Source organism: Poeciliopsis prolifica, unplaced genomic scaffold (genome assembly GCF_027474105.1).
Source record: "Poeciliopsis prolifica strain line A6 unplaced genomic scaffold, Auburn_PproV2 SCAFFOLD011, whole genome shotgun sequence".
Classification (NCBI taxonomy): domain Eukaryota; kingdom Metazoa; phylum Chordata; class Actinopteri; order Cyprinodontiformes; family Poeciliidae; genus Poeciliopsis; species Poeciliopsis prolifica.
In genome coordinates this window covers 4889906-4912487 of record NW_026562386.1, presented here as the reverse complement: position 1 = coordinate 4912487, position 22582 = coordinate 4889906, and the positions used below count along the sequence as shown (strand labels likewise).

Sequence of the window (22582 nt, the reverse complement as noted above, 5' to 3'; positions counted from 1 at the left end):
TGTGGAAACTTTAATATAATTGACAGCAGCACATCAAAGCTAGACTTTCTTTCAGCAATAGTAAAAAGAACCATTAAATCAAATTCTTTGTTTTCCTTTGTTTTACTTACTTGAGTCTAATGTGTTTATTGATATCTCTAGGAGCATTTTGACTAAATGTGGATCTCTGTAAATCGTTTTTTTTTTTAGGTTTGTCTGAGGCAACAACATTTGGGACTTTCTCAGGAAAAGATGTCCCATCGCAAATTGCATCAAATGGACATATTATGAGACTGGAATTCCAGTCTGACCATTCCAATACTGGGAAAGGCTTCAATATCAGCTACACAAGTATGTAATGCCTAACCTTTTCTAACAGTCTGTTTTAATAATGTGTGCTCTACAAGCAGTTCGGGGAAATTACATCACAATGTAGCCATGAAGAGTTCAACCTTAAAAGCAATAATTACTACTATTATTGCCTTGTAAGTCTCTGTTGGCTGTTTCAGGACACTTTAACAGTGATTTATTTTGAATGCATAAATTAAAATGACAAGATATTTGAACTGGATATTCTTTAAACAATAATCAAGCTTCAAGTTTATTTCATGGTCTTTTTTGATGTAAATGTAAACATTTTTATAGACAGAAAAAAAATAAAAACTAATTTCTTGTAATCATGTGCACTTTCATAGAATGAGTAGAAATTGCTTGAAAATATCTTTCTATTTCAGTTTGTTCTTTTGTCTCTTACCATGACCTTCAATTAGCTTGTCATGTACATGCTCTGGTAAATTCTTGCAGCGTACATACATCAGCTAATTTGACCTTGCATTTGTAAGTGACAAATAAGTCAAATTGAATACTTGAATGATTTTGCAGAGACCATAATTTCAGATGCCCTACTGTAATAACACCGTCTGTAGTTGTAGCAGGTAAGCCCAAGTACATATAAAAGTATTGAATAAACCTTTGTAAAGGATTAGGGGCATGTGAGTAGAATTGGGTTGAGCAAATAAAAATTTTGTTTTTGATTATTTATATTAAGCTGTAAATACTTAACATTAAGTCTAAGTACTTAATGAAGATTTTAGGATCCAGTAAAACTCCATTGAACCACGCCAGAACGATGCATTATTGACATGCTGACATTATCCATCAGTTTGATTAGCAGTATGATTATCTCTGCTTCGAACCCATCGTCATTGCCTTACTATAGCCTGCTTCATTCAGCCTGACTTTAAAACTGACTACTGCTGCCTGTGTGTTTACTTGCAATAGGCTGTGGAAGTCCTGCATGAGTGATTTTGATTCATTTACTGTGATTACCATGCAGCTTTGCACCATTTCACACAGTCCCTCCATAAATGACCTTGTCTTCAGCTCTTCCTTTAGGGGTGACATTTGACAAATGAAACAATAATTGCTCCTTTTGTTTTAGCATATTTATTTAAAAACACTCTCGCATGTAACCGTAATGCATGTGTTGTTTATTTTTGTGTCATTGAACGCCACTGTGTCTGTAGACATGGAAGACGTTTCCATTTATGTGCGTTTTTATTATGAAATTTAGACTTTTTAATTAAATACCTGTTGAAATAATTAACACAAGCAATTTTTTCTCCAATTTTAGTAATTTGGGCTATTATCATTTTAATGCATGTATTAATTTTAACAGAAGTTGCTTTGGGTAATTCTGTAAGTGCTCGAATTAATAATGTTTTTTAAAAATCAAATACTATGATGACACACACTGCTTAAGGCAGTTTTTAGAGCCAAATACTCAGTCCCAGTCCCAGTGAATAAAAGCTCTTCTACATTTACGCCTGTTCGTGTTCAGTGCAAGGTAATCCTTTGTAGTGTGCGAATGCCGTGTCTGAATTGATATCATGAACGTCATATCCAAAGTTTAGTTCTGTAGATGCTTGTTAAAAAATAAATGCTATTTTCATGAGCATTTCTTTATTTAAAACAAACAAATAAATACAAATAATCAAGTGAAGCCAAAGAAATGGCTTCAGTGGGCAAAAAGTAGTGGATGCAGCTCCTGTGGCTCTAATGTCACAAATCCATACCAGATATCAGTAACATCAGTAACTTTATTAGAAATGTACTTGTGGATAAAGTGACATGGTCAATACTTTTTTTAATCATTCTTTTCTCATATGCACAAGTTTATTTGGTATGAAACAGTCACTGTCAGTTTGATATATTTTTTATTGTCAATAACAGGATTTTATTGTCAATAAGTGTTTCTCATTTCTCCTAAATCCTTTAAATTAAGTTTGTCTTTCAACCTAGACTCATTTCATTATAACCTTATCTTAAAGGGAAGCTGTTATTTTAACTTTTTTGAGCTTTACATCATGTTTTAATGGTATTGCCTCATTAAAAACATACCTTGAGTGTTGCTTTGATTTTTTTGAATGCATGCTTGAGGATTCCTTTAATCTCCTATGGCTGCTATTTGCGGTGCCTAAACACTTGCTCTCACTCAGCGCTGCCTTTTCCACGCAGCTCCTCCTTGAAGCTGCAGTTTCCAAGCAGACCACCCATCTTGCATGACTTCCTTACTCAGCTCTTTCAGACTAGTGGCAGCAACAATTAGCAAACACCTGGTGGAAATGCTGAACTTCTATGAACTACTTTTCACTGCAATGCTCCTCAGATCATTGTCACAGGCTTAATGAAGAAATATTGTTGTGATGATGTCCTGAAGGCAGAGGGTGGAAAGAGCAGGTGCCTCGTAAAAGGAGAGAGGCACAATTTCAAGGTTTTAATTTGCACATTTCTTTAAAGTCATGTTTGCTATATACAGCATTTTTATAACAACTGAAGGTAACACGGTTACTTGACCGTGCTCTAAAATTGCACTCTGTGGCTAGACTACTTAGGTACGAGCTGTGAGATGCCACTCTTTTTCCCCTTGACTTCTCGCTGAAGTTAAATTGTGTCATTTGAATGTTTTATACATATTTAGATATAGAGCTTCCTTGTCCATAGATGTATTCTATGATAGCAGTATGTCAACTATGTGCAGATTCTCAACATCTGCATGCTCACAGTTTCTTCTCTCCTCTTTCCTCTATTTTTTCATTCTACTATCATTTCCTCTCCATCAGTAGCTAATCAACCTGAGACATGTCAAATCATTGGGTATGTGCTCTGCCTGGAATCAGGTTAATCTCCAGAATATGAATAATTTCAGCCTAACATGACAGGATTGAATCCACATAAAGATAATTTCATTCCTATATTTTGTAGCAGTGGAGATGTCACATTCACTGGCAGTCACAGGGGCAGTGGTTTCAAACCAATTTTAGGAGTGGAATCTATTTAATAGATGTGATATATTTTTGATCTACTTTTATACAATATATCCTGAATTTAAAATGTGTTAGGTCTCTATTGCATTTTCTTATCTATTCGCACCCAAAGTAATCTCTTTGAAAAAGTTAATTGAGTTAGAAATAAGCTGCTTTTACATAAACTTTTCTTTTTCTGTGGGCCCTATTAGCATTTGGTCAGAATGAATGTCATGACCCGGGTGTCCCAGTCAACGGACAAAGGTATGGTGACCAGTTTCAGCTGGGCAGCTCGGTGGCTTTTCGCTGTGATCAAGGATTCATTAGGACACAGGTGAAAATTTTGATATCTTGTGACTTCAGATTCCTTCTTTTCCCCATTTTTCTTGAGTAAAAAGCAATTTTCCTGTCAGCTGCATATTTTTTCAAAATGTAATTTTTTTCCAGGGGTCGGATCAGGTCACTTGCATCATTCAGGATGGCAATGTCGTTTGGTCCGCTGCTGTTCCCCGATGTGAAGGTGAACATAAACAAACTTGAAATTTCTTCTTTGAATGTCTGAGCAAATGGTGATAATTATTTCACCAAACTAAAACACAGCAACGTATCAAATAATCTGATTCCTTCTGTGCAAGTGAAATGCTTTTCTTCACTTCATTAAGTGTAAACTTAATTTTTAAATTGCTTTTGGCTTCTCCACACTTATTTAGGGTGCTTATTTATAAACACTGCCTCCAGTAATGTGCGTACATATTTATATAAGCCAATATAAATCCAGGCAGGTGGTCATATTATGGCAAATAGGCTAACATGTTGTTGTGTTGACAACAACATGTAAAGGAATACAGGAATACAGGAACTCTGAACGAACTGTTATTAGAAGACTTTTTGAGAGTAACTTGCATCATTCCATGAACTGATGGCTATTTTTCTATTTGTCTATTGCTTGTTAATTATATTGTCTCAATGACATTATTAAACTTTGCCTGTAAATAAATTAGACGGTGGAGACAAGCAAATTAAAGCAGTTCATCATTTCATTAAGTATGCAGGGACAGGGGGAAGCATTCTGTTGGATGAGAACAAAATATTTGCCTACTGTATATCTTTACTAATTTCCTCATGAATCTATGAAGTTCTAATGTCTAACTATTTAGAGTTTTAAAAAGTCACTGACTTGCTGAAAGTCCAGCTTTAAAAGGGCAACTGGTTGGGAAACAGTGTTTTAATAAAGGAGGAGTGAAACATGTTGGCAATTTGTAGCTGTTTACAACTAATATATCATATAAAAGTTAAAAGATAATATTTTTTAAATGTGATTTCCTTGTCCCCTTTTCCCCCCGAAGTTGTGAATCTATGAGTGATTTTAAAGGAAGTGACAACTTTTAAATTTCAAAAATAACTAAAACACTAATCTAGAGCTCAAACTTAATCTTATTCTTTTTGAATTCTAATTATTCATTAAAAAGGTGTTTGGATTTATAATCTAGTGTCAGTGCAAGTTTTGCTTCCTGCTGTTTTATGAGTTGCACAGACCTAAGGATAAACTATTTTGGCATAATTTGACACTTAAATGTGTTTGAATTCTCCTGTGAATTAGCATATTCTAATTATTTAAAGCATTTTTCAAACAGGCGAAAGTTGGATTTGTTTACTTTACCAGAATATTGGCTCGGGATAATTTCAGATATAAACATTTTTGTGCAAATTGAAGACATTCAAAAAGGATTAGAATGCTAAAATAAATTGAGCAGATGATAAATCTTCAAACTTAATGAAATGCAATCTTGGTTCTTGTACAAGCCCAAAATGATTAATTATATTATTCATCGTGGTTGTGTGTGCATCTCTACGTGTATTTGTCTCCATCTTCCTCCAGCTCCCTGCGGAGGCCATCTCACAGCCCCTACTGGTGTTGTACTGTCTCCTGGTTGGCCATCCTTTTATAAAGATTCTCTCAACTGCCAGTGGGTCATTGAGGCACAGAAAGACCATGCTGTAAAAATACACTTTGACAAGTAAGTTATTTAAGATTCTGCTTTCAGAAACACTTTTGCCTGCAGGTTTAATGTGGCTTCTGTGATTATTATTGGTTGTATGTTTTGGTTGCTTGGGTTGTATATAATTAAGTTGTTTAATCTTTACTGAGGTCTTCTTAAATTACAGTGTAAGATAGAGATGAATAAAGTTTGCTTTACTGCAGTACATGATTAATGTTTGTTATTTGCACGCATTTTTCTTGGAAACAAGCCATGGAAAAATGTGCTCAAGCTTGAACCTGCTATGGTTGAAATTTGTCTTTTTGGGACATGATGTAAAATTCAAGTCATCTTCATCACCTGCAAGGCATTTCATTTGCGAAGTAATGCACATGTCCATGGCAAAGGCTAGTTCATTTTTCACTGAGGTGGTCAGATATTGTTATGATGGATGACTGGCTCTCTAGACCTGATTATTTTTCAGCTAACATGCATTTGATTGACTATATGAGAAATCAGTTTCTTCTTGATTAATGAATTACTAACCAGGGTAAGCATTGGTCCTAAATTAATTGATTTAGTTGTCTTTGTATGTAGGTTACTGAGATTGTAGTATAAAGAGTTTAATATTTGGGGGAGAGGTGAGGAGTCTATAATTTGGTGAACTCGTGCAGGGTAAGGTAATTTTCTTTATATGTAATATTTTCAGCAATGAAGCAATTCAAAGTGCTTTAGATGAATTGCAAACAAAACAATAAACCAAAGGAAAGAACAAAAAGAGGAAAGAAACAAAAAATAAACTAAATGTTGGTTCACCATGTTTGATTCTATAAAGTAGATGGTGATAAATGTTGATCTAAACTATATAAACTCAATATTCCTGTTGTGGGTTGCTAAACATAATAAGAATAGTAACAATAGAGGTGCCATTGTGGGTGTCAGATTTCATTATAAGATGTTGACGCATATATTTCTCCACATACCATATCCACTCCACCAAACTCTGAATACAAGAACATTGCATCATATGGTTAAGTTTTTGATTTGTTTGTTTTCTGTTACTACAAATCCTAATTAAAACTTAAAAACAAAAATAATATATTTCCAGAAAACCTACAATGCTCAAGACTACTACATAAAAATGTTTGTTTGGCAGCTTGCCATGACACATTTGACTCTGTCCCATTTGACTATGTAAGTTATTGTCAAAAATTTCACTTGATAAATTTTTGATAATAACAAAAATGTATTATTATTATTACTTATATAAATTGAAAAAAAGAAGGGCAAGAATGCTAATTGGTTCAGAAGCGTCACATGATGCATCAGTGGCTGACATTCCAGTGCTCAGCATTGAGCCACCCATACCAATTTAGCATAGGTTAGAACAACTAGAGGAGGCTATAATCTGATAAATTGTTATGCAATTGTGCTTTTAATCGAATGTTTAGGTAGTACACGAGTAAGCTATTAAATTTGAATTAGCTTACTGTGCTGCAAGTGAAGTTATTAGCATTTGCTTGCTCAACTAACTCATCTTTTGACAGCAATGCAATCCAATTTTCTGTTCAACAATTAGATAGTCGCTATTCCCGTCATGCATCTCTATGGTTGTCTGATTTAGTGTGTGCATACTTCTTGCTTATTTGTTAAGGTTCCAAACGGAGGTAAACTATGACACACTGGAGATCAGAGACGGCCCATCAGCCTCCTCCCCACTGATTGGTGAATACCACGGCACCCAAGCGCCTCATTTCCTGATTTCCACATCCAACTTCCTGTTCCTGTTGTTCACCACCGACAACAGCCGCTCCTCAGCTGGTTTCAGCATCAGATATGAAAGTAGGAGCGATGGAATAACTGATAGAGGTTGTTTTTTTCAAACCCTCATTCACTCACCCTATTGACTCTATCCTGTTTGTGCTTGTGCCATGTGGTTTTCAGGTGTGAGGATGGAGTCAGACTCATGCCTCGATCCCGGTATCCCAGTCAACGGCCGTCGCCATGGCAGTAGCTTTTCCATTGGCTCCCATGTCTCATTTACATGCAATCCTGGATACACACTCAGTGATCAGGAGCCAATTGTTTGTGAGCAGAGTCACCAGTGGAGTCATGCTCTTCCCAGCTGCGATGGTTAGAATCTTTCTTTTCTTTCATTTCAGCTCTGTTCATTCAGCGCAGTGAAACTTTAATTTCTTCAAATGTAACACTGTGGAAATGTGGTCATCCGGAAAATAGTGAAGTCAGGGACACTGCATCACCTTTTGTAAAGAGAACCAAACCAAATTACAAAATGTACACGCATTGGCACAGCAGGTCAGTGTGGTCATCTTGTTTCTTTTAACCCCAAACGTATTGAAACAAGATTTAAGAAAATTTTAAAACTACATTTACAACTTGCTGAATATAAGTCTTAAAAATCTAGCAACGCTATCTTGCCACCTTTATCACAGTACCCAGGTGTTCAGTACAAAAGAAGGGATGCTGAAATAACCCTGTTTTTTCATAACCGCATTGGACTCTTGTTCTAAGCTAAGGGTTTTTTTTGTGTAGTTTTCATGAGATTAACTTGTGGTTTTTAAACTGATCTTAGCAGTTGGTGAATGTAAAGTCATAGTTGTGCTTGGGTGGATGGATCTTTAGCTGATACTAAATGTAGAATGCTAACCGGATTTCTCTTTCAGTTGATATAGCTAAAGTGAAAATGTGCATCTAATCTTTTGTTGAAAGAACAGAAATGAGAGGAAGACCATCACATGCAATCCAAGTTAGACACATTTCCATATTATATGTTACTTTCAAGTGGTTTCAATGGAGATTTTATGTCATTTTGCAATAATAGAAAAAAAACTTGAAAGGCTTTTTATGAGAGCAACCTACATTCACAGCTCAGCTTCTCAACAAATGCATTTACCTTATAAAATTTGCATAATTTAAAAGGAATATGAAGAGGGTTTGCAGAGGTATGTTATTTGTTGCCAAGATACATTGATACAATAATGAAATAATCAACCAAACACAAATTTCCTTTCTTGTAAAAAGTACTTTTTTTATGGTTTCATTCAGCTGTACCTAATGGCTGTAAAAACAAACATGCTCTTATACACTTGCCTGTTATTCTTCCAGTTTTGTGAGTACACATCTTGTTTGACAACCTTAAAAAAGATGGGGACGTGCGCAACCAGGATTTGTGTAGGATAATCCCTTGTATCTCTCTTGTTCACTTCAGGGCTGGGGTGTAAAAAAAAGGATTAATGTCCTTAAAGCTGTTCTTAATGGTATGCAAGGAAATTGAAAACATCTATGGTTTATTTAAAATAAACTCTGGGGAAATTTCACAACGGTACTTTAGGTTATTTAGGTTACCTAAATATATGCAAATTTGTCTCTCTGTACTGATGTAAGTTCCCCACATTGAAATGTAAGTCCACTATTCTTCTACATTTATGAAAATTACAATCAGAGCATCTTATTTTGCATTTTCAAAGACCATAGTGTGTTTTGATGTGGAAAGCGGAACAAAGACCTGCTGTGTGCCTGTCTTCACCAAAAGAACAGGTCAGAAATGCAACAGAATTTATAGTTCATCTTCTCTTCTGCACTAAGATCCGATTGATCTTGGTAAGTTGATGTTGGTACATTGGATCTTCGTGAGCTTCTCCACAGTTGGTTAAAAGCTTACTGAAGAATTTCTCCTGCACTTCGCTCTTGTACCAAGAATGAGATGAAACAACTTTTTCTTTTCAGTATATAAGTTATTGCAATTTAGTAGACTTTGTGTATTAATTTCACTTTGGGGGACATTGCTATTTTCTTCACTGCAACATCACCCAATGACTTAGAAATTTATTCTGACAGGTTTCTCCCCGTCAGAGGTGATTCTGTAATTTTACCCAAAATGGGGTGTTTCCTTTTCCAGGGTAAGAAAGTGACATATTACTGGCTGCACAGCATTAGTAACTAACGCATATGACCTTTACACTTTGGAGCAATTTTAGTCAGTTGAACAGACTTATAGAATGTATGCAAATGTAGTAAAAGGCAGTTTTACTACATTTGCTTAGCATATTCAAATTCACGTAGCTCTTCTCCTACTTACTGACAAACATTATAAAACTTCCTGCTTAAGAATAAACAAGAATGTATTTTACTTGTTATTATTCTACAAAATAAAACAAATTAAAAGCATCAAGAAAAGTCTCCACCATCTGGTTCCAGCTCAGTTGCTTATTATTTTATTTATAGTAATACAGAGCACAGAGTGACGGTTGCTGCAGTAACATCAGGGTCATATGCTACTCTGACTCAGCTTCAAAGCAGTCATCTTGTCTTGAGGTAAATATTTTGAGAATAGCATATTTACTGTGGAGCGTCTTTGCTTGTTTTAATTATACAGTAATAACTGTTATTGTCCATTACATTGTGATGGTAAAAATAAAAAAAAAATAAAAATCCATCATAAAATTAAACAAAAATAATTACTTCAAAAGTTCACATGAGAAATTTAATAAACATGTTTAAAAAGACATACCAAAACACATCACATTGGTGTTGGTCGCAGTTTTCTATCTCCTTTTGAAAATTAAATCAGAAGCGAGGAACTCAGAGGAAATAAGATGAGGCACTGTTTTAAAGGAAATGAGATACCCTACTATGACGACCTCGTCTTCTTTCTTTTTCTTTATTTGCAACTGACAGCTGGACTGTTGATTGTGCAATCAGTCCTTGCTCCCTTAAAAAAGATTTCTATAATAACTTAAGTTAGATATTCTGTCTCAGTGAAATTACAAAACTCAACAAGCACTACAGAAACAGATGCTCAGTGGGCATTCACCATCTTCGCCCTCCCTTCTCACAGTTCAAGTTATTACTTGAGATGAATCCGGCAAGTCCGATTTCATCTCCCAATCGGAAAGAATCCAATTTGAAAACTAAAGTCAGGATGTCTTTACTTTGGAGGGATTTTACACTGAGCCTCTCTGTTTCACACCATCTTCTGTATCATGTGAACATTTTGTTAAACGACCGCTGTGACAATTTCAGTTTGTTACAGCAAGCATTCCATGTCACCAGACGGATGTCATACGACAAGATACATCATTTCTGAATGACACTTTTATAAAACAGCTCTGAGCCTTGACTCACATGTGATATGTCATAGTTTGCCTTTGGGGGACGTGCACAATATTGTAAACATGTCACACATTTCTATTTTTTTTCATTTAATTATCTGTCTTTTAATAAAAATAGAAAAACTGGAAGAAACATTTGCATTTGTTCATGCAGTACTTTTTTTTTATGGCACTGTGCAATGTGTCATAAAAAAGTACTGCCAGTGAATTAGCCATCCCCCTAACTCGTCTTCTGTTTTTGCTTTGCTGTCTCACAGTTTTCTCAAACACGCTTTATTATCACACAAAAGAACCTGACTAGACACAACTCCATTTTCAAATTAGTTCTACTAGGGCAAAGAAGTTCAAGTCAAAATTTCCCAATGAGAAATAGTTTGTTGAAGTTATGTGACACATACTATACACTTGCAGTGATTTTCAGACAGCTAAGTTCCCCTGGAACCTGGAGCAATTGGGTACATAACCAGAAGTTGGTCCCTGTGACTAAATGATTCATCAGAGGTCACAAAAGAACCCAGGGTAACATCTAATGAACTGGAGACCTAACTTGCCTCCTGGTCAGTATTCATGTTTCATCAATAAGAAAGACAGTCGGACATGGAGGTAGCGGTGAGATGGCCTGGGGCGTCTTTGCTGCTTCATGACCTGGAAGTCTTGCCATCATTATCAAAATCAAGAAATCTGCTTACTCCTAGAAAGTCTTCAATAGGCTTTTCACTTTGGGACTCAAATTCCAAGCACATGTGCTTCAGGTCTATGCAGCAGGATATAACCTGAAGCACATCAGCAAGTCCACCTTGGAATGCCTCAGACAAAATCAAGGTTTTAAAATAACCTCATTAAAAGTCTGGACATAAATCTAATTGAGATGCTGTGGCATAACCTTAAAAGAGCAATTCATGCTTGAAAACCTTCTAATGTGGCTGAACTAAAACAATTCTGCAGAAAAGACTGTACCTGCTCAAGACAGGGGGAAACGGCTATGTTTAAGGAGCAGTCATTTTTTCACATATGGTAAAGTTGTTTTTGAAAAATGGTTTTCCTTAATAAGCTAAATCATAATTTGAAAAATGTGTCTTGCACTTATTCAAGTTATCTTTACATCTGGAACGTTATGTCTTAAACTTGGAGTTTCAAATTACAATTTGAAACTTCCTTTTCTACTCAGGAAAAAACTGCAGAGACAAGGAAGGGATCTGTAGACATTCTGTAGCAGCTCACACACTCATTAAAGTCAGTAGTTTTGTATGGGAGAAAAGTCATAGAGGCAAAGTAACTGCTTATTACCACCACTCTGAACTTTGGACAACACGGTCAGAAAAAGAAGTACACTTCCCATAAGCATTTACCCACTCTGCACTTTCAGTGATCCCACAAAGTCCACTAAATCAAAACTGCTCATCTTGTTCCTGAAGGTCAGCTAAATTGCCAAATAGATAATATAGAACAGGGGCTGCTCTTTTAGTGCCAGGGAGAACACCGAAAGAGTGCTGTGACATTTTAGAGGTTTGTAGTTGGTAGCAAGACAACAACTTGTTAAAAGTGACCAAAGTCATCTTTTTTTTGTTTCAATTAAATAATATGTCAACACAGTCCCTGAGAGAGCGAGTTAATTTAACAAAGCAGAACATTTGGCCAAAGAAATGACAGATACCGCTGAATAATTATGAAACAATATCTCGAAATAACTGCTTTTCTCTGAAAAAAGGTACATTTGTAATTTTTTCCTCCAGAAAGCATTACTACTCCTTGAATTCTTGTTAGGCATGAATCATCTTTCACTCTTTTCATGCATTGTGATAAAACTCTGAGCTTCTTTCTTTCTTTCATGATCCATCTTCTGGTTCACCCACACAGATCATTCACACAGCTGAAGGAGCTTCACATACAAATACACACTTCAGCCAATAATCATTTAGTCAGACAGTGTCACAGTTTTTTTTTTCTGAGACCTGATGAGAGAGTATACATATATATATATATATATATTATATATATATATATATATATATATATATATATATATATATATATATATATATATATATATATATTATATATATAGCTTGTAGTGATTACCAAACTACATAGACCTACTGATCGGAAAGATAATCTAACTGATCAATCTGATCAATAGATTTTAGAGTGAGATGTAGAGAAAGAGAGAAAGCCAATGAAAGGGGTGAACACAATTATCAAAAATATCCTCTTATCTCTAAAAGTGTAGTTGTAAACTTGGAACGCTAGTTTGTAAAATTCATATTTTGTTCTTAAAAACAGTTTGAAATACATCACTAACATTTAGCTGGAAGACATACAAGTGCATGTAATAAAGACCTAAAATCAATTTAAGTTTCCTGGAAACTTTGAACATTGTAGAAGACTAGAAAACAAATATGATGTATGATGCCCTTATGGTACTTTGCCACTATAGAGTGTTGAGTTGACAGTTGCCCAGTGGACACCTTCAAAATGAAGTCAAATGTTGGTTGTTCACTGTGCTCTTCCTAACTATATAACAGACACACAAATAGAAGGGAAAAGTGTAGAAAAACAATAATCAGACAACAAGTTTAACGTCAACCTTAAGATAGACGTTGAAGCAAAGACTATCCAAGGTTTTTGCAGAGACTCACAAGACATTGACTGCAAATAGAGTCATTGCTTTAAAAGTAACCACAAAAAGACATCTAGGGTTAGGGTCAGGGTAGCTGTCAGATTTCTTAGTTTAAGCCACTCCTTAACCTGAGGTAACATCTAGCTTGGTAAGAAGAAAAAGACCAGGATTGTTGCTCAGTGCTCTAAAGTTCTCTTTTCAGATTGAAATAATTTTTCATTTCATTTGGAAGACAAGGTCCCAGAGTCAAGAGAAGGGCCGCAGAGCCACAGACTCTTGGTTATGTTAAATAAAGATTTTAGCTTTTAGACTCAGTGCTGTTGAAGGGAGTCAACAAATGGTGTTGATCCATTTCTTTGATGGTTTAATGAGTTTAAAGACAGATTTCTGTCTGTTGAAAAGCTTTATAAGGATGTTAATACATTTTTTGCAGGGACTTGACATAAATACCTGATTTAATCATATGGTAACAAATACATCTGATTTGTGTTTTCATTAATTATAATCCAAATAAACTGCAATAAAATTATCATGGTATAACTTTCAGTTTGAAAAATAACATGAATTTGAGATAGCCAAAATAGAATTGCGTAGCCTTCTATGGTTTTTTAAAGCTGCTGGCCAGAAAATTCATAGCTTGAAAAGTACAGACTTAAAAATGAGTTTTCTTAGTAAGAACAATGGGGGGCACTTCCTTCATTTTCACAGCTTATCTTTCTGTTACTTGCACTTGGAAATATTTCCAAGCATATGAAATATTTTGTCCATAGTAGCCATGTGTCAGCCACCTGACCAGCACTGGAAGGCAACATGTGAAAAGGAGATGATATATCCTCCATATAGTAAGTAAAAAGTCTAATTTATGGCATTTTTCTGGCTATTTCAGTAAAACAAAAGTTAAACAAAGTGGTTTTGAATCCTTGACCTTTGAAAACCTCTGCATGCCTTCACACTGCAAACTGACCCATAGCTCTATAATCTAAAATGTAGGTATTTGCCTATGTCTGTTTCTTTCTTCCGAGCTAAACCCCAAGCTGTCACCATTTCATAACAGAAACACTTTAATTAACTCCAATTTAACGAGATCAAACTGAAAGGAAAGTAGTAAACAAAAACCAAAAGCATACATGTATTGATTCAGCAGTCTCCAAAAGCTTTTAATCCCCTTTTTACATTACTATTGTATTTTTTTCTTTCTGTTCTATATGAGTACTGCATGAGTTTTGTTTCATTTATAAATCAGTTTCAGTCCCTGGCGGGGGTACATTTTCTTTGCAGGACATGTTGGCCTCCAGTCAAATTATAAAGAGTACCTGTGGGAAGGTTTGGCTCTGCGATGAGATTCCAAAACTGCACTGATCTTCAAAAACGGGGCACAGTACACTCACTTCACTAATGACCAGAGGAGTCTATAAAGAGCAGCTGAAATGAATGCACAGCCTTGAGCTCAGAAGGCCTGTTGATGTAGAAACATTTGCCAAAAGCACAGCAGTGTAATTCTTGATGCTGCAGCCTTTAGCCTATTTTATTGAAGTTAATTACCTGTTAAGGTGTTGCAATACTTGAGTGCTGGTCTTGGTCTTGATTTGGTCTCAACTTCTCTTGGTCTTAATCTTGACTTGGTTCCGGACCCTAAAAGTCTTGGTCTTGTCTTGGTCTTGATACACTGGTTTTGGTCTTGTCTTGGTCTCGGGTTAGGTGATCTTGACTACAACACTGCTTATGTGTCATAAGACTTCACTCTTCAATTTTGTCAAATTAAAAGGTTTTGGTAAAATGAATGATTATGAGGATCTGTTAATATTTTTTATGTACTAATGTAACTAGGCAGTGAAATATGTTTTCAGCCAATATGATATTTTAGAAACATTTTTATTAGTTTGGTTCTTGTTTAGATACTTTGTATTCTCAGAAGCATTGTACCATACGTGGGCGTCCTGAGTGCAGCCACTTTCTTCCAAGTCAGACATAAAATTGATATCCTATCCTAGTAATAGAAATTTATGAAGATACTGTTGGCAGTAGGATTGGTTGTTACAAAATGTAATTAATAGGTCTGTGTAGTTGATTTAAATATCCTCCCATTAAATTCTGCAATATAAATGCACTTGCAATTGGGCTAGGCAAAAATAAGATGATGTATATACCCCATATCTCCTGATAAGCACTAAAGTAGATATATAATACATAACAATAATAGAAGGGAATTTACAATAAAATATGCTCTCCAGCAAAATCAAAGTGAAACTAAAGATTGGTCTTGGTGTATCGTAAAACAAACAATCTCACTCTGTTACAACTAAACTTGACATTTGTCTCATTCTTGCTGGTGTGTAATGCAGCAATTACACAGAGCTTGGATGTAGCTCTGTGTAATTGCTGCATCTATCACACTTTTTGTACACCCACAAAAAAGATATAGTTCCCCCATAAAAACAAACAAGCTGTTAAAATCAGTTACAGTGCTTCAATGTATTTTATTCAATAAACTTTTTTGTTTAGACAATTTAAGTCTTATTTTAACCCAAAATACGTACAGAATTGATATCCTGAAAGGGACTTTTTTCCTCATCAATACAATGAAGAAATATATGTTTTTAAGGAGAGAGGTAAGACTTCACTCAAGAATTCTGTATTTTCTTTTTTTAGTTTAACATACTGTCACTGGTCAGGTACATCTATTATCTGAGTATGTCAGAAACCGTTGAACTACTGGGAGTTTCCAATAGCCATCTAATGGGTTCACAAGGAATCATTTGAAAAAAGATTGAAACTATCCAGTGAGTAACAGATGTGTGGATGAAAACGGCTTGCTAATGTCAGAGGATAATGGGTAGACTTGTTCCAGATGAAAGAACAGCAACAGTTGCTTAATTAACCACTCATTACAACCAAGTTACTTGTAATACCTTCTTTGATGTGTGTTACAGTAAACATTTGCTAACCCAGCAGCTTCACAGTTGAAGGACAAGCAATTTGACCTGGACATCACTGATTGTCAGTTTTTATTGTGCAAGCATAGAGGTAGATATGAATAACTGATGATATTGCAGACATGATTAAATCTAATTACAAGGAAGCTGGACACCCAACAAAGAGGGGCGCTCACCACATTATTCACTGTCCACATCAACAACACTTAACAAAATGAAGGAAAGATAAACACTACACACTTCAAATACATCATTAATTAAAACCATTGACAGGATAAAATATTCAAAAGCTAACTCAAAATGAAAAAAATAAATAAAGAATCACCCAATTGGCCGCTAAAAAAGCTGAAATTTTTGTAATGTTCCCCCAAAACTTGACCAATGATGCAGAGCTACATATACTTTGGCCTTTACATGGTGCCTGGCAATTCATATTTGCTGAACAGAACATGGATTTATGGTCTTACACAAGTCTGCAAAGCTCTTTCTGTTTGTCCAACATAAACCAAACCTCAAGGACATTTTCAAAAATATATACCACACGATTTCTGCAGTGTATATAGGGTTTTTGGCTGTATTTCTGACCTGTGTGTTAAAGTGTAAAAAACTAAATGTCTCAAAAGTTGGGTATTGTGCTTAGTGGCCACGGCCCAAAAAAAATCTTTTATGTTAGAGACCCTACAGCAGTAGCTCATGAACTGACCACATTCATATTGCCAAAGAACATGTATCTGAGTTTACAATTCACTTGTGCACACCAAGATTAAAAAATAACAGATTAGAAAGACATTCTTAGTCTTCTTTTCTACTATTTATAACTCAAAATATGAAGGGAAGGTTTTACACCAAGCACAATAAAATACTTGTGCGACTGATTGAGTAAAAACTACTTTTATGTGTTTAACCTGCAACCTAAGTAAAGGCACAGTGAGAGGCACATTGTTCTTGTACTGTATAGTGTAACAAAGCAGGCATATCTGTGAATTTCTAAAGATCTCTGGACATTGTGTTGTAGCTCACAGTTTGCTGTGTCTTTGTAATATAAAGCATATTACCTATTCTCCGTTTTGATTCCAATCTTTTCTGTATGTCTTTTATTTTTACTTTAGCGCTGTGTGGAGGCTATGTGTTTGGTAAAACAGGAACGATTCTATCTCCTGGCTTTCCTGATTTTTACCCTAATTCTCTGAACTGCACCTGGACTATAGAGGTGTCTCATGGAAAAGGTACAAACACAAAAGCATGGACATAATGAAAGCACAAACTGTGCTTTGGAAATTACTGTTGTAATTTTTGTTATGCGAATAGTTAAAGAACATGTACCCGCTTCCAATATTGCAGACTAATGTGTTATTCTTGTACATGAAGGGGCATGTTTACTGTAACCACTTTTGTTTCTGCTGTATTTCCTGTTAAATTGTATTAGTTTGATTCTCCTTGTCTAATTTTGCTTTCCTTTATCTATTTACTCATCCATTCAACCAATCTTCCATCCATTCATCCAGGGGTCCATGTGGTTTTCCACACTTTCCATCTGGAGGAGAACCATGACTACCTGTCCATCATTGAAGATGGCAACTTCCAGGCTCCGGTGGCTCGACTCACCGGCTCAGTGCTTCCACCAAGTGTTAAAGCTGGACTCTACGGAAACTTCAGTGTGCAGCTGCGATTTATATCAGATTTCTCCATGAGTTATGAAGGATTTAATATTACTTTTTCAGGTATGAATGCAAGAAAAGCAGTAAAGAGTTGTTGAGACTGACCCAGATTTATTTGAAATCAGTGAAAATGTTTCTTGATGTAGCGGTTGTATTTAACATGAAGAATTATATAAAACTTTTATGAATTTTGATGCACATATTTTTTTTGACATCAGTCGAAATAGATTTAAGTCAAATACTGTTTAAATGATGTTAGTTCATCCAGGAATTTTTTTTCCGACAGTAAAAGTGACAGACAAATCTGAAGGAATAACAAAAAACATGTTTTTATATGTACATACATAGAGAGAGACAGAGAGAAAGAGAGAGAGAGATCCGTGATAAAAAAAACTGCCCATATACGGTAGAGATAATAGACTGTTAACCAAGCTATATTATATATATTTAATGCTAATTACACATTTGGCCTTTATTATTAAACATGCAGTATACCCTAGAAAAGAAATGGTAAACCAAGGCTGCTGAAATGATTAAATTATTTGTTGGGTAGGTGTACACTTTTCCATGCACATCAGTAAAATTATAAAACACTTCTCTAAGGTTTTGCTTTTTTAAATAGAAGAGGTCATTTCTCTTATGTCAAAACCAACTATTTGGTGTTTGATTAAAATTGTCATCTTTGTTTAAACGTCAGTAGAGTTTAATTTTATGACTGCTCCTCTTAACTAATGCAATCCATCAAATAAAGAGCTACTACATTTTCTTGAAGCTTTAGTTAGGTTAAATATATTCAGCCTTATTCCATTCGCTCCTCAGTCATATTATCTTTCTCGCCTGCATGTACAGAGTACGACTTGGAGCCCTGTGAGGATCCCGGTGTGCCGGCGTTCAGCAGAAGGATGGGATTTCGATTTGGAGTCGGCGACTCGCTTGCCTTCTCTTGTTTCCACGGCTACAGACTTGAGGGAGACAGTAAGATCACTTGTCTTGGCGGCGGCAGGAGAGTGTGGAGCAACACACTGCCACGGTGTATAGGTAAGATGATAGAGACAAAACAGACCCAGAATTTATTTGTGAAAGTTTTACTCAGACACTGAGAACTTTTTAATATATTTTTTTCTTCTTTTCATAAATTTATATAAATTAAATTCATTAAATTCATTTTCTCTTCAGTTTTTATAGCATTGAAGTGATATGATCTTCTGTGATAGGTAGATGATGAAGTAAACGTTTCAATTTGCCTTCTGTACTGCATGAATATGGAGGGAAAGTATCAGCATTTTCTTGGTTGTAAATTTGGCAGTATTTTACTGCGAACACTGTGGTAATTTACTGTTATGTGACTGGTGGACTGTTGGTTTTATTTGCCAGGATTATACTGTTAGCAGGTTGTAATTTGCTGGAATTTGATGGCTATCAGTGTTTCTCAGGATGCTGCTGGTAATTTATGAGAGTCTGGCTGGGGGCTGCTGGAAATTTCCGAGCCCCACAGAGAGTGGACTGAAAATGCTATGATAGCATTATCTGTCAAGAGATCAGGTCTGACTAAGAGGAAGCGAAGTACCAGCAGCAGCTGGCAACAACACAGTATTCATCTTTTGCTTTGTCCTTCTCCTTATTTATTGCTGTTTTGTCTGCTTCTTGTTCTCTGTATTTGGAGAGTTTTCAGGTATATAATTAGAATATTAGCTTTTTTAAGTGAGGAGTTAAATCTTATTTTTTTTAAGATTTAACTTCATCTTAATAGAAGATGAAGTTAAATACTTTTTTTATTATTGGTTTTCTTGCAATTCTTTCAATTAATGTTTTTATCTTCTTACCTTTTGAAGCAATTTCTCCTTCTTTTCCCTTTTACAAGCTTCTTTGAATCAGGTGTTCTAGAGCAGAAAAGCATCTAAAACACTCAGGGCATTGGTTACTGAGGAAAGCAATTAAAAAACACTGGATTATTGTGTTAACCAATAGCCAAGCAAATAGAATATCATTATGAAGAGAAAATGGAAAGGTACCCGATTTCTACCATTTGTTTCAACAAAATCTGAAAAGTGTGGCATGCATTTAGTGAACTTATCCTCCTGAAGCTGATCCTTTCAAGATGTCTTGAATAATATTTAAATCTTGCCACTGATTTTCATGTTTGGATTTTCACTGGACCATTGTAACACATGAATATGCTTTAATCTACAACATATCAGGGCAGATCTGTTGTATGTTTTGAGTTGTTGTCTTTTTGAAAGGTCAATCTTCACCCACCCCCAATTCTTTTGCAGTCTCTAAAAGGTTTTGTCCCTATACAACTTCTGGTAGCTGCAAAAGGGGCTTTTTGTTGCTTTTTTTCACCATTAGCTTTCTTTCTGCCACCCTTCCATAAACGTCCGATTTGTGAGGAGCACAGCCAATATTTTCCTCGTAAAAAGCTTCTCTCACCTGAGATGTGGATCTTTGCAGCTCCAATAGAATTACCATGGAGCTGCTGCCCTGATTATTACACACCTTTCCAGTCAAACTTGGTTGGTTTCCAATTATGCTAGCCTAGTATAAACCACCCTTGTGTTCTACATTGTGCTTTGTACAGAGAGTCTGGACTCTCAGCTATTGAAAAATGATAGCTTGCTGGAGGCCTGGACTCTGCTGAACATTTCATTTGTACCCAATTGCTAACGTTTGACTCTGACAATTGTAATGTGCTGGTTTGACCCTATGAAACTTACTGGAGACAATTGTTAATCCAGTATTTGAAAGCATAGCCAACTCCGTCTGAACAGCTTCATTCATTTGCACTGTTGCCATTGCAAAAACTACAAGCAGACTGCAATTCTTAAACATTGCAGAAAATTTAAGTCATTGTTCACAACTTCTCCTTTTCGCCAAGTGCCTCAGTTTAAATTCTACTGGAGTCAGTGGGAGAATGTTGAGTTGGAAGCCGATGGCCAGGCTACGATTCAGTTTTTGGACAATTTATTGAACAGTTTAGTGAAAGAGCAATTTTTGTAAAGCTTAACCCTATTTTCAAATACTTCACAATTTTACCCCTGATATCTCTGGTGTCTGATACTGTTTATACATTTCTGTTCTCTAAGAACTTCACAGAACAGCTGTATTAATACTGAGAAAAAATTGGCACATAGGTAGACTCTATTTACGGTGTCTGAAATCAATTGGTTGCACTAGATCATATTTAGGGGTAGCTGAATGATAGTATATATATTTAAAATTTTGTAATTGTGCAAAAGTAATTAGGCTGTGCCAATTTCTTTCCCCAATTAAAATTATGCATCAGTATGAGTTGGTAATCGCAAACAATACCTTGAAGTTTATTACTGGAACATTGCCTGGGAAAGGGTACAAGTACATTTTAAAGGCACTGTATCCTTGATATGTACTGTACACTAATCATTCTTTTTTATGTATAAGTGAGACATGGACAATGATGGACAATTATACAGAATTGCTGCGATTTTTAAATTTATTTATTTTACCTACACTGTTTCCTCTTTGCTTTTCTCCCCTGCTACAGCCGAGTGTGGAGCTTCCACACTAGGACCAGAAGGTGTTCTACTCTCTCCAAATTTTCCCTCCAGCTACGATAACAACCATGAGTGCATCTACCACATCACTACTGAAAAGGGCAAAGGAATCAGGCTGAAAGCTGAGAGCTTCTCTTTGCAAGATGGAGACTATCTAAAGGTATGCTTCGTCTTTCTCCCTCTCTCCCTTTCTCTCTCTGTGTTTGTCTCTTACTAACACCCAGACTCGTGTGTCAGTATGAACTTCCCCCAGGTGGAAAATCCATAAATGTTTAATTTATTTAGGGATCTATGCACATGCACACATGCACATGCAAACAGTGAATCCGCAAGATTATATCATCCAGAGGTGTGTTCTTGCAGTTTACTATGAAATATAACATTTTTCCTGTTCAGTTTATGCTTCAACATAACTGTTGTATAATTAGCTAGTGTAAAATGAAAGAATAATTTGTGTGGTAGTTGCCTCGTGTGCATGACATGATACTCAGACAAGCTAGGACAAATCAGATATTTTTGGCAGGTTGCAAACATCTATGCTTTATGTAGTTGCCATCAGTAAAAAACTATTTTAAATAGTGCATTAATGAGCATATTCCAGTTTTGTGAACCAATGCTTACAGGAATTGTGTAAAAACAAGGCTGGAAATAAAACACATATTGCAGTAAGGGCTTTGAATTCCTAGATCAGTATTATATCTAAATTGTATTATCAAGATTTGCTCTAGCTTTTAAATTTATTGAATATTTGTGTGCAGAGCAATAAACCTTCCTGCTGGTGGTTATTAACAATGTTCTCTGTTAGTGTTGATAGTTGTGCTTCTGCAGAAGCTGAAAGGGAGCAAATAAACCTCCTCTAACTCTTAGGAGAATTATAGCTGTATTTGAGTCCTGGCCTTGGCTTTTATACACTTTCATTTGTTACAGCTTGTGGTATCTGTAAGTAAAACAAGGAGCCATAACTCACAAGAATACCAAGTGGTCGCATAAAAGGATCTTAAAGGTGTATTCACAATAAAACAAAGGTCTAACATGTCTTGGGGTATAATCTCGGGAGAGTTGGGTGATGGGGGGTAGTTAGATAGATTTTCTGAAAATGTTTTAAAACTATGATGTGCGTGAGAGTATTTCTTGCACTTAGATTCAAGTCATTTTAACACTTGTTAAAGACTTTCTATAAATCAAAACCCTAAAGATGACAGAGGGTTTACTTTCTTTCACATATGATTGTGGTCTTACAGCGCAGTGTTTGGATCTGTTTACAAAGATGCAAACATTTTACTGCGATTACATCTAAAATTAATTTCCTGTGACTAAACCATCTATACTTATTATCAGACATCAAAATTGTTTGGTGTAATCATAGTGATGTGCCAGACAACTTTTTTTCTTTTGGTTGTTATGCAAGGTCATAGGTGAGCATCAGAGGAGAATTTGCCAAGCTTTCAA

General features: G+C 35.6%; 1 protein-coding gene across 1 annotated transcript in view; it reads left to right on the top strand.

Annotated features, from left to right (window-relative positions):
• LOC129364073 (CUB and sushi domain-containing protein 1-like) overlaps positions 1-22582 on the top strand; it is a 386251-nt gene that overhangs the window by 247034 nt on the left and 116635 nt on the right. The window contains exons 15-24 of the mRNA XM_055036496.1: positions 190-330; positions 3497-3618; positions 3732-3804; positions 5164-5302; positions 6918-7105; positions 7208-7396; positions 17055-17171; positions 17451-17666; positions 18453-18641; positions 21124-21293. Of these exons, the coding sequence (XP_054892471.1) occupies positions 190-330; positions 3497-3618; positions 3732-3804; positions 5164-5302; positions 6918-7105; positions 7208-7396; positions 17055-17171; positions 17451-17666; positions 18453-18641; positions 21124-21293 (1544 nt within the window). The remainder of the gene's footprint in view (positions 1-189; positions 331-3496; positions 3619-3731; positions 3805-5163; positions 5303-6917; positions 7106-7207; positions 7397-17054; positions 17172-17450; positions 17667-18452; positions 18642-21123; positions 21294-22582) is intronic.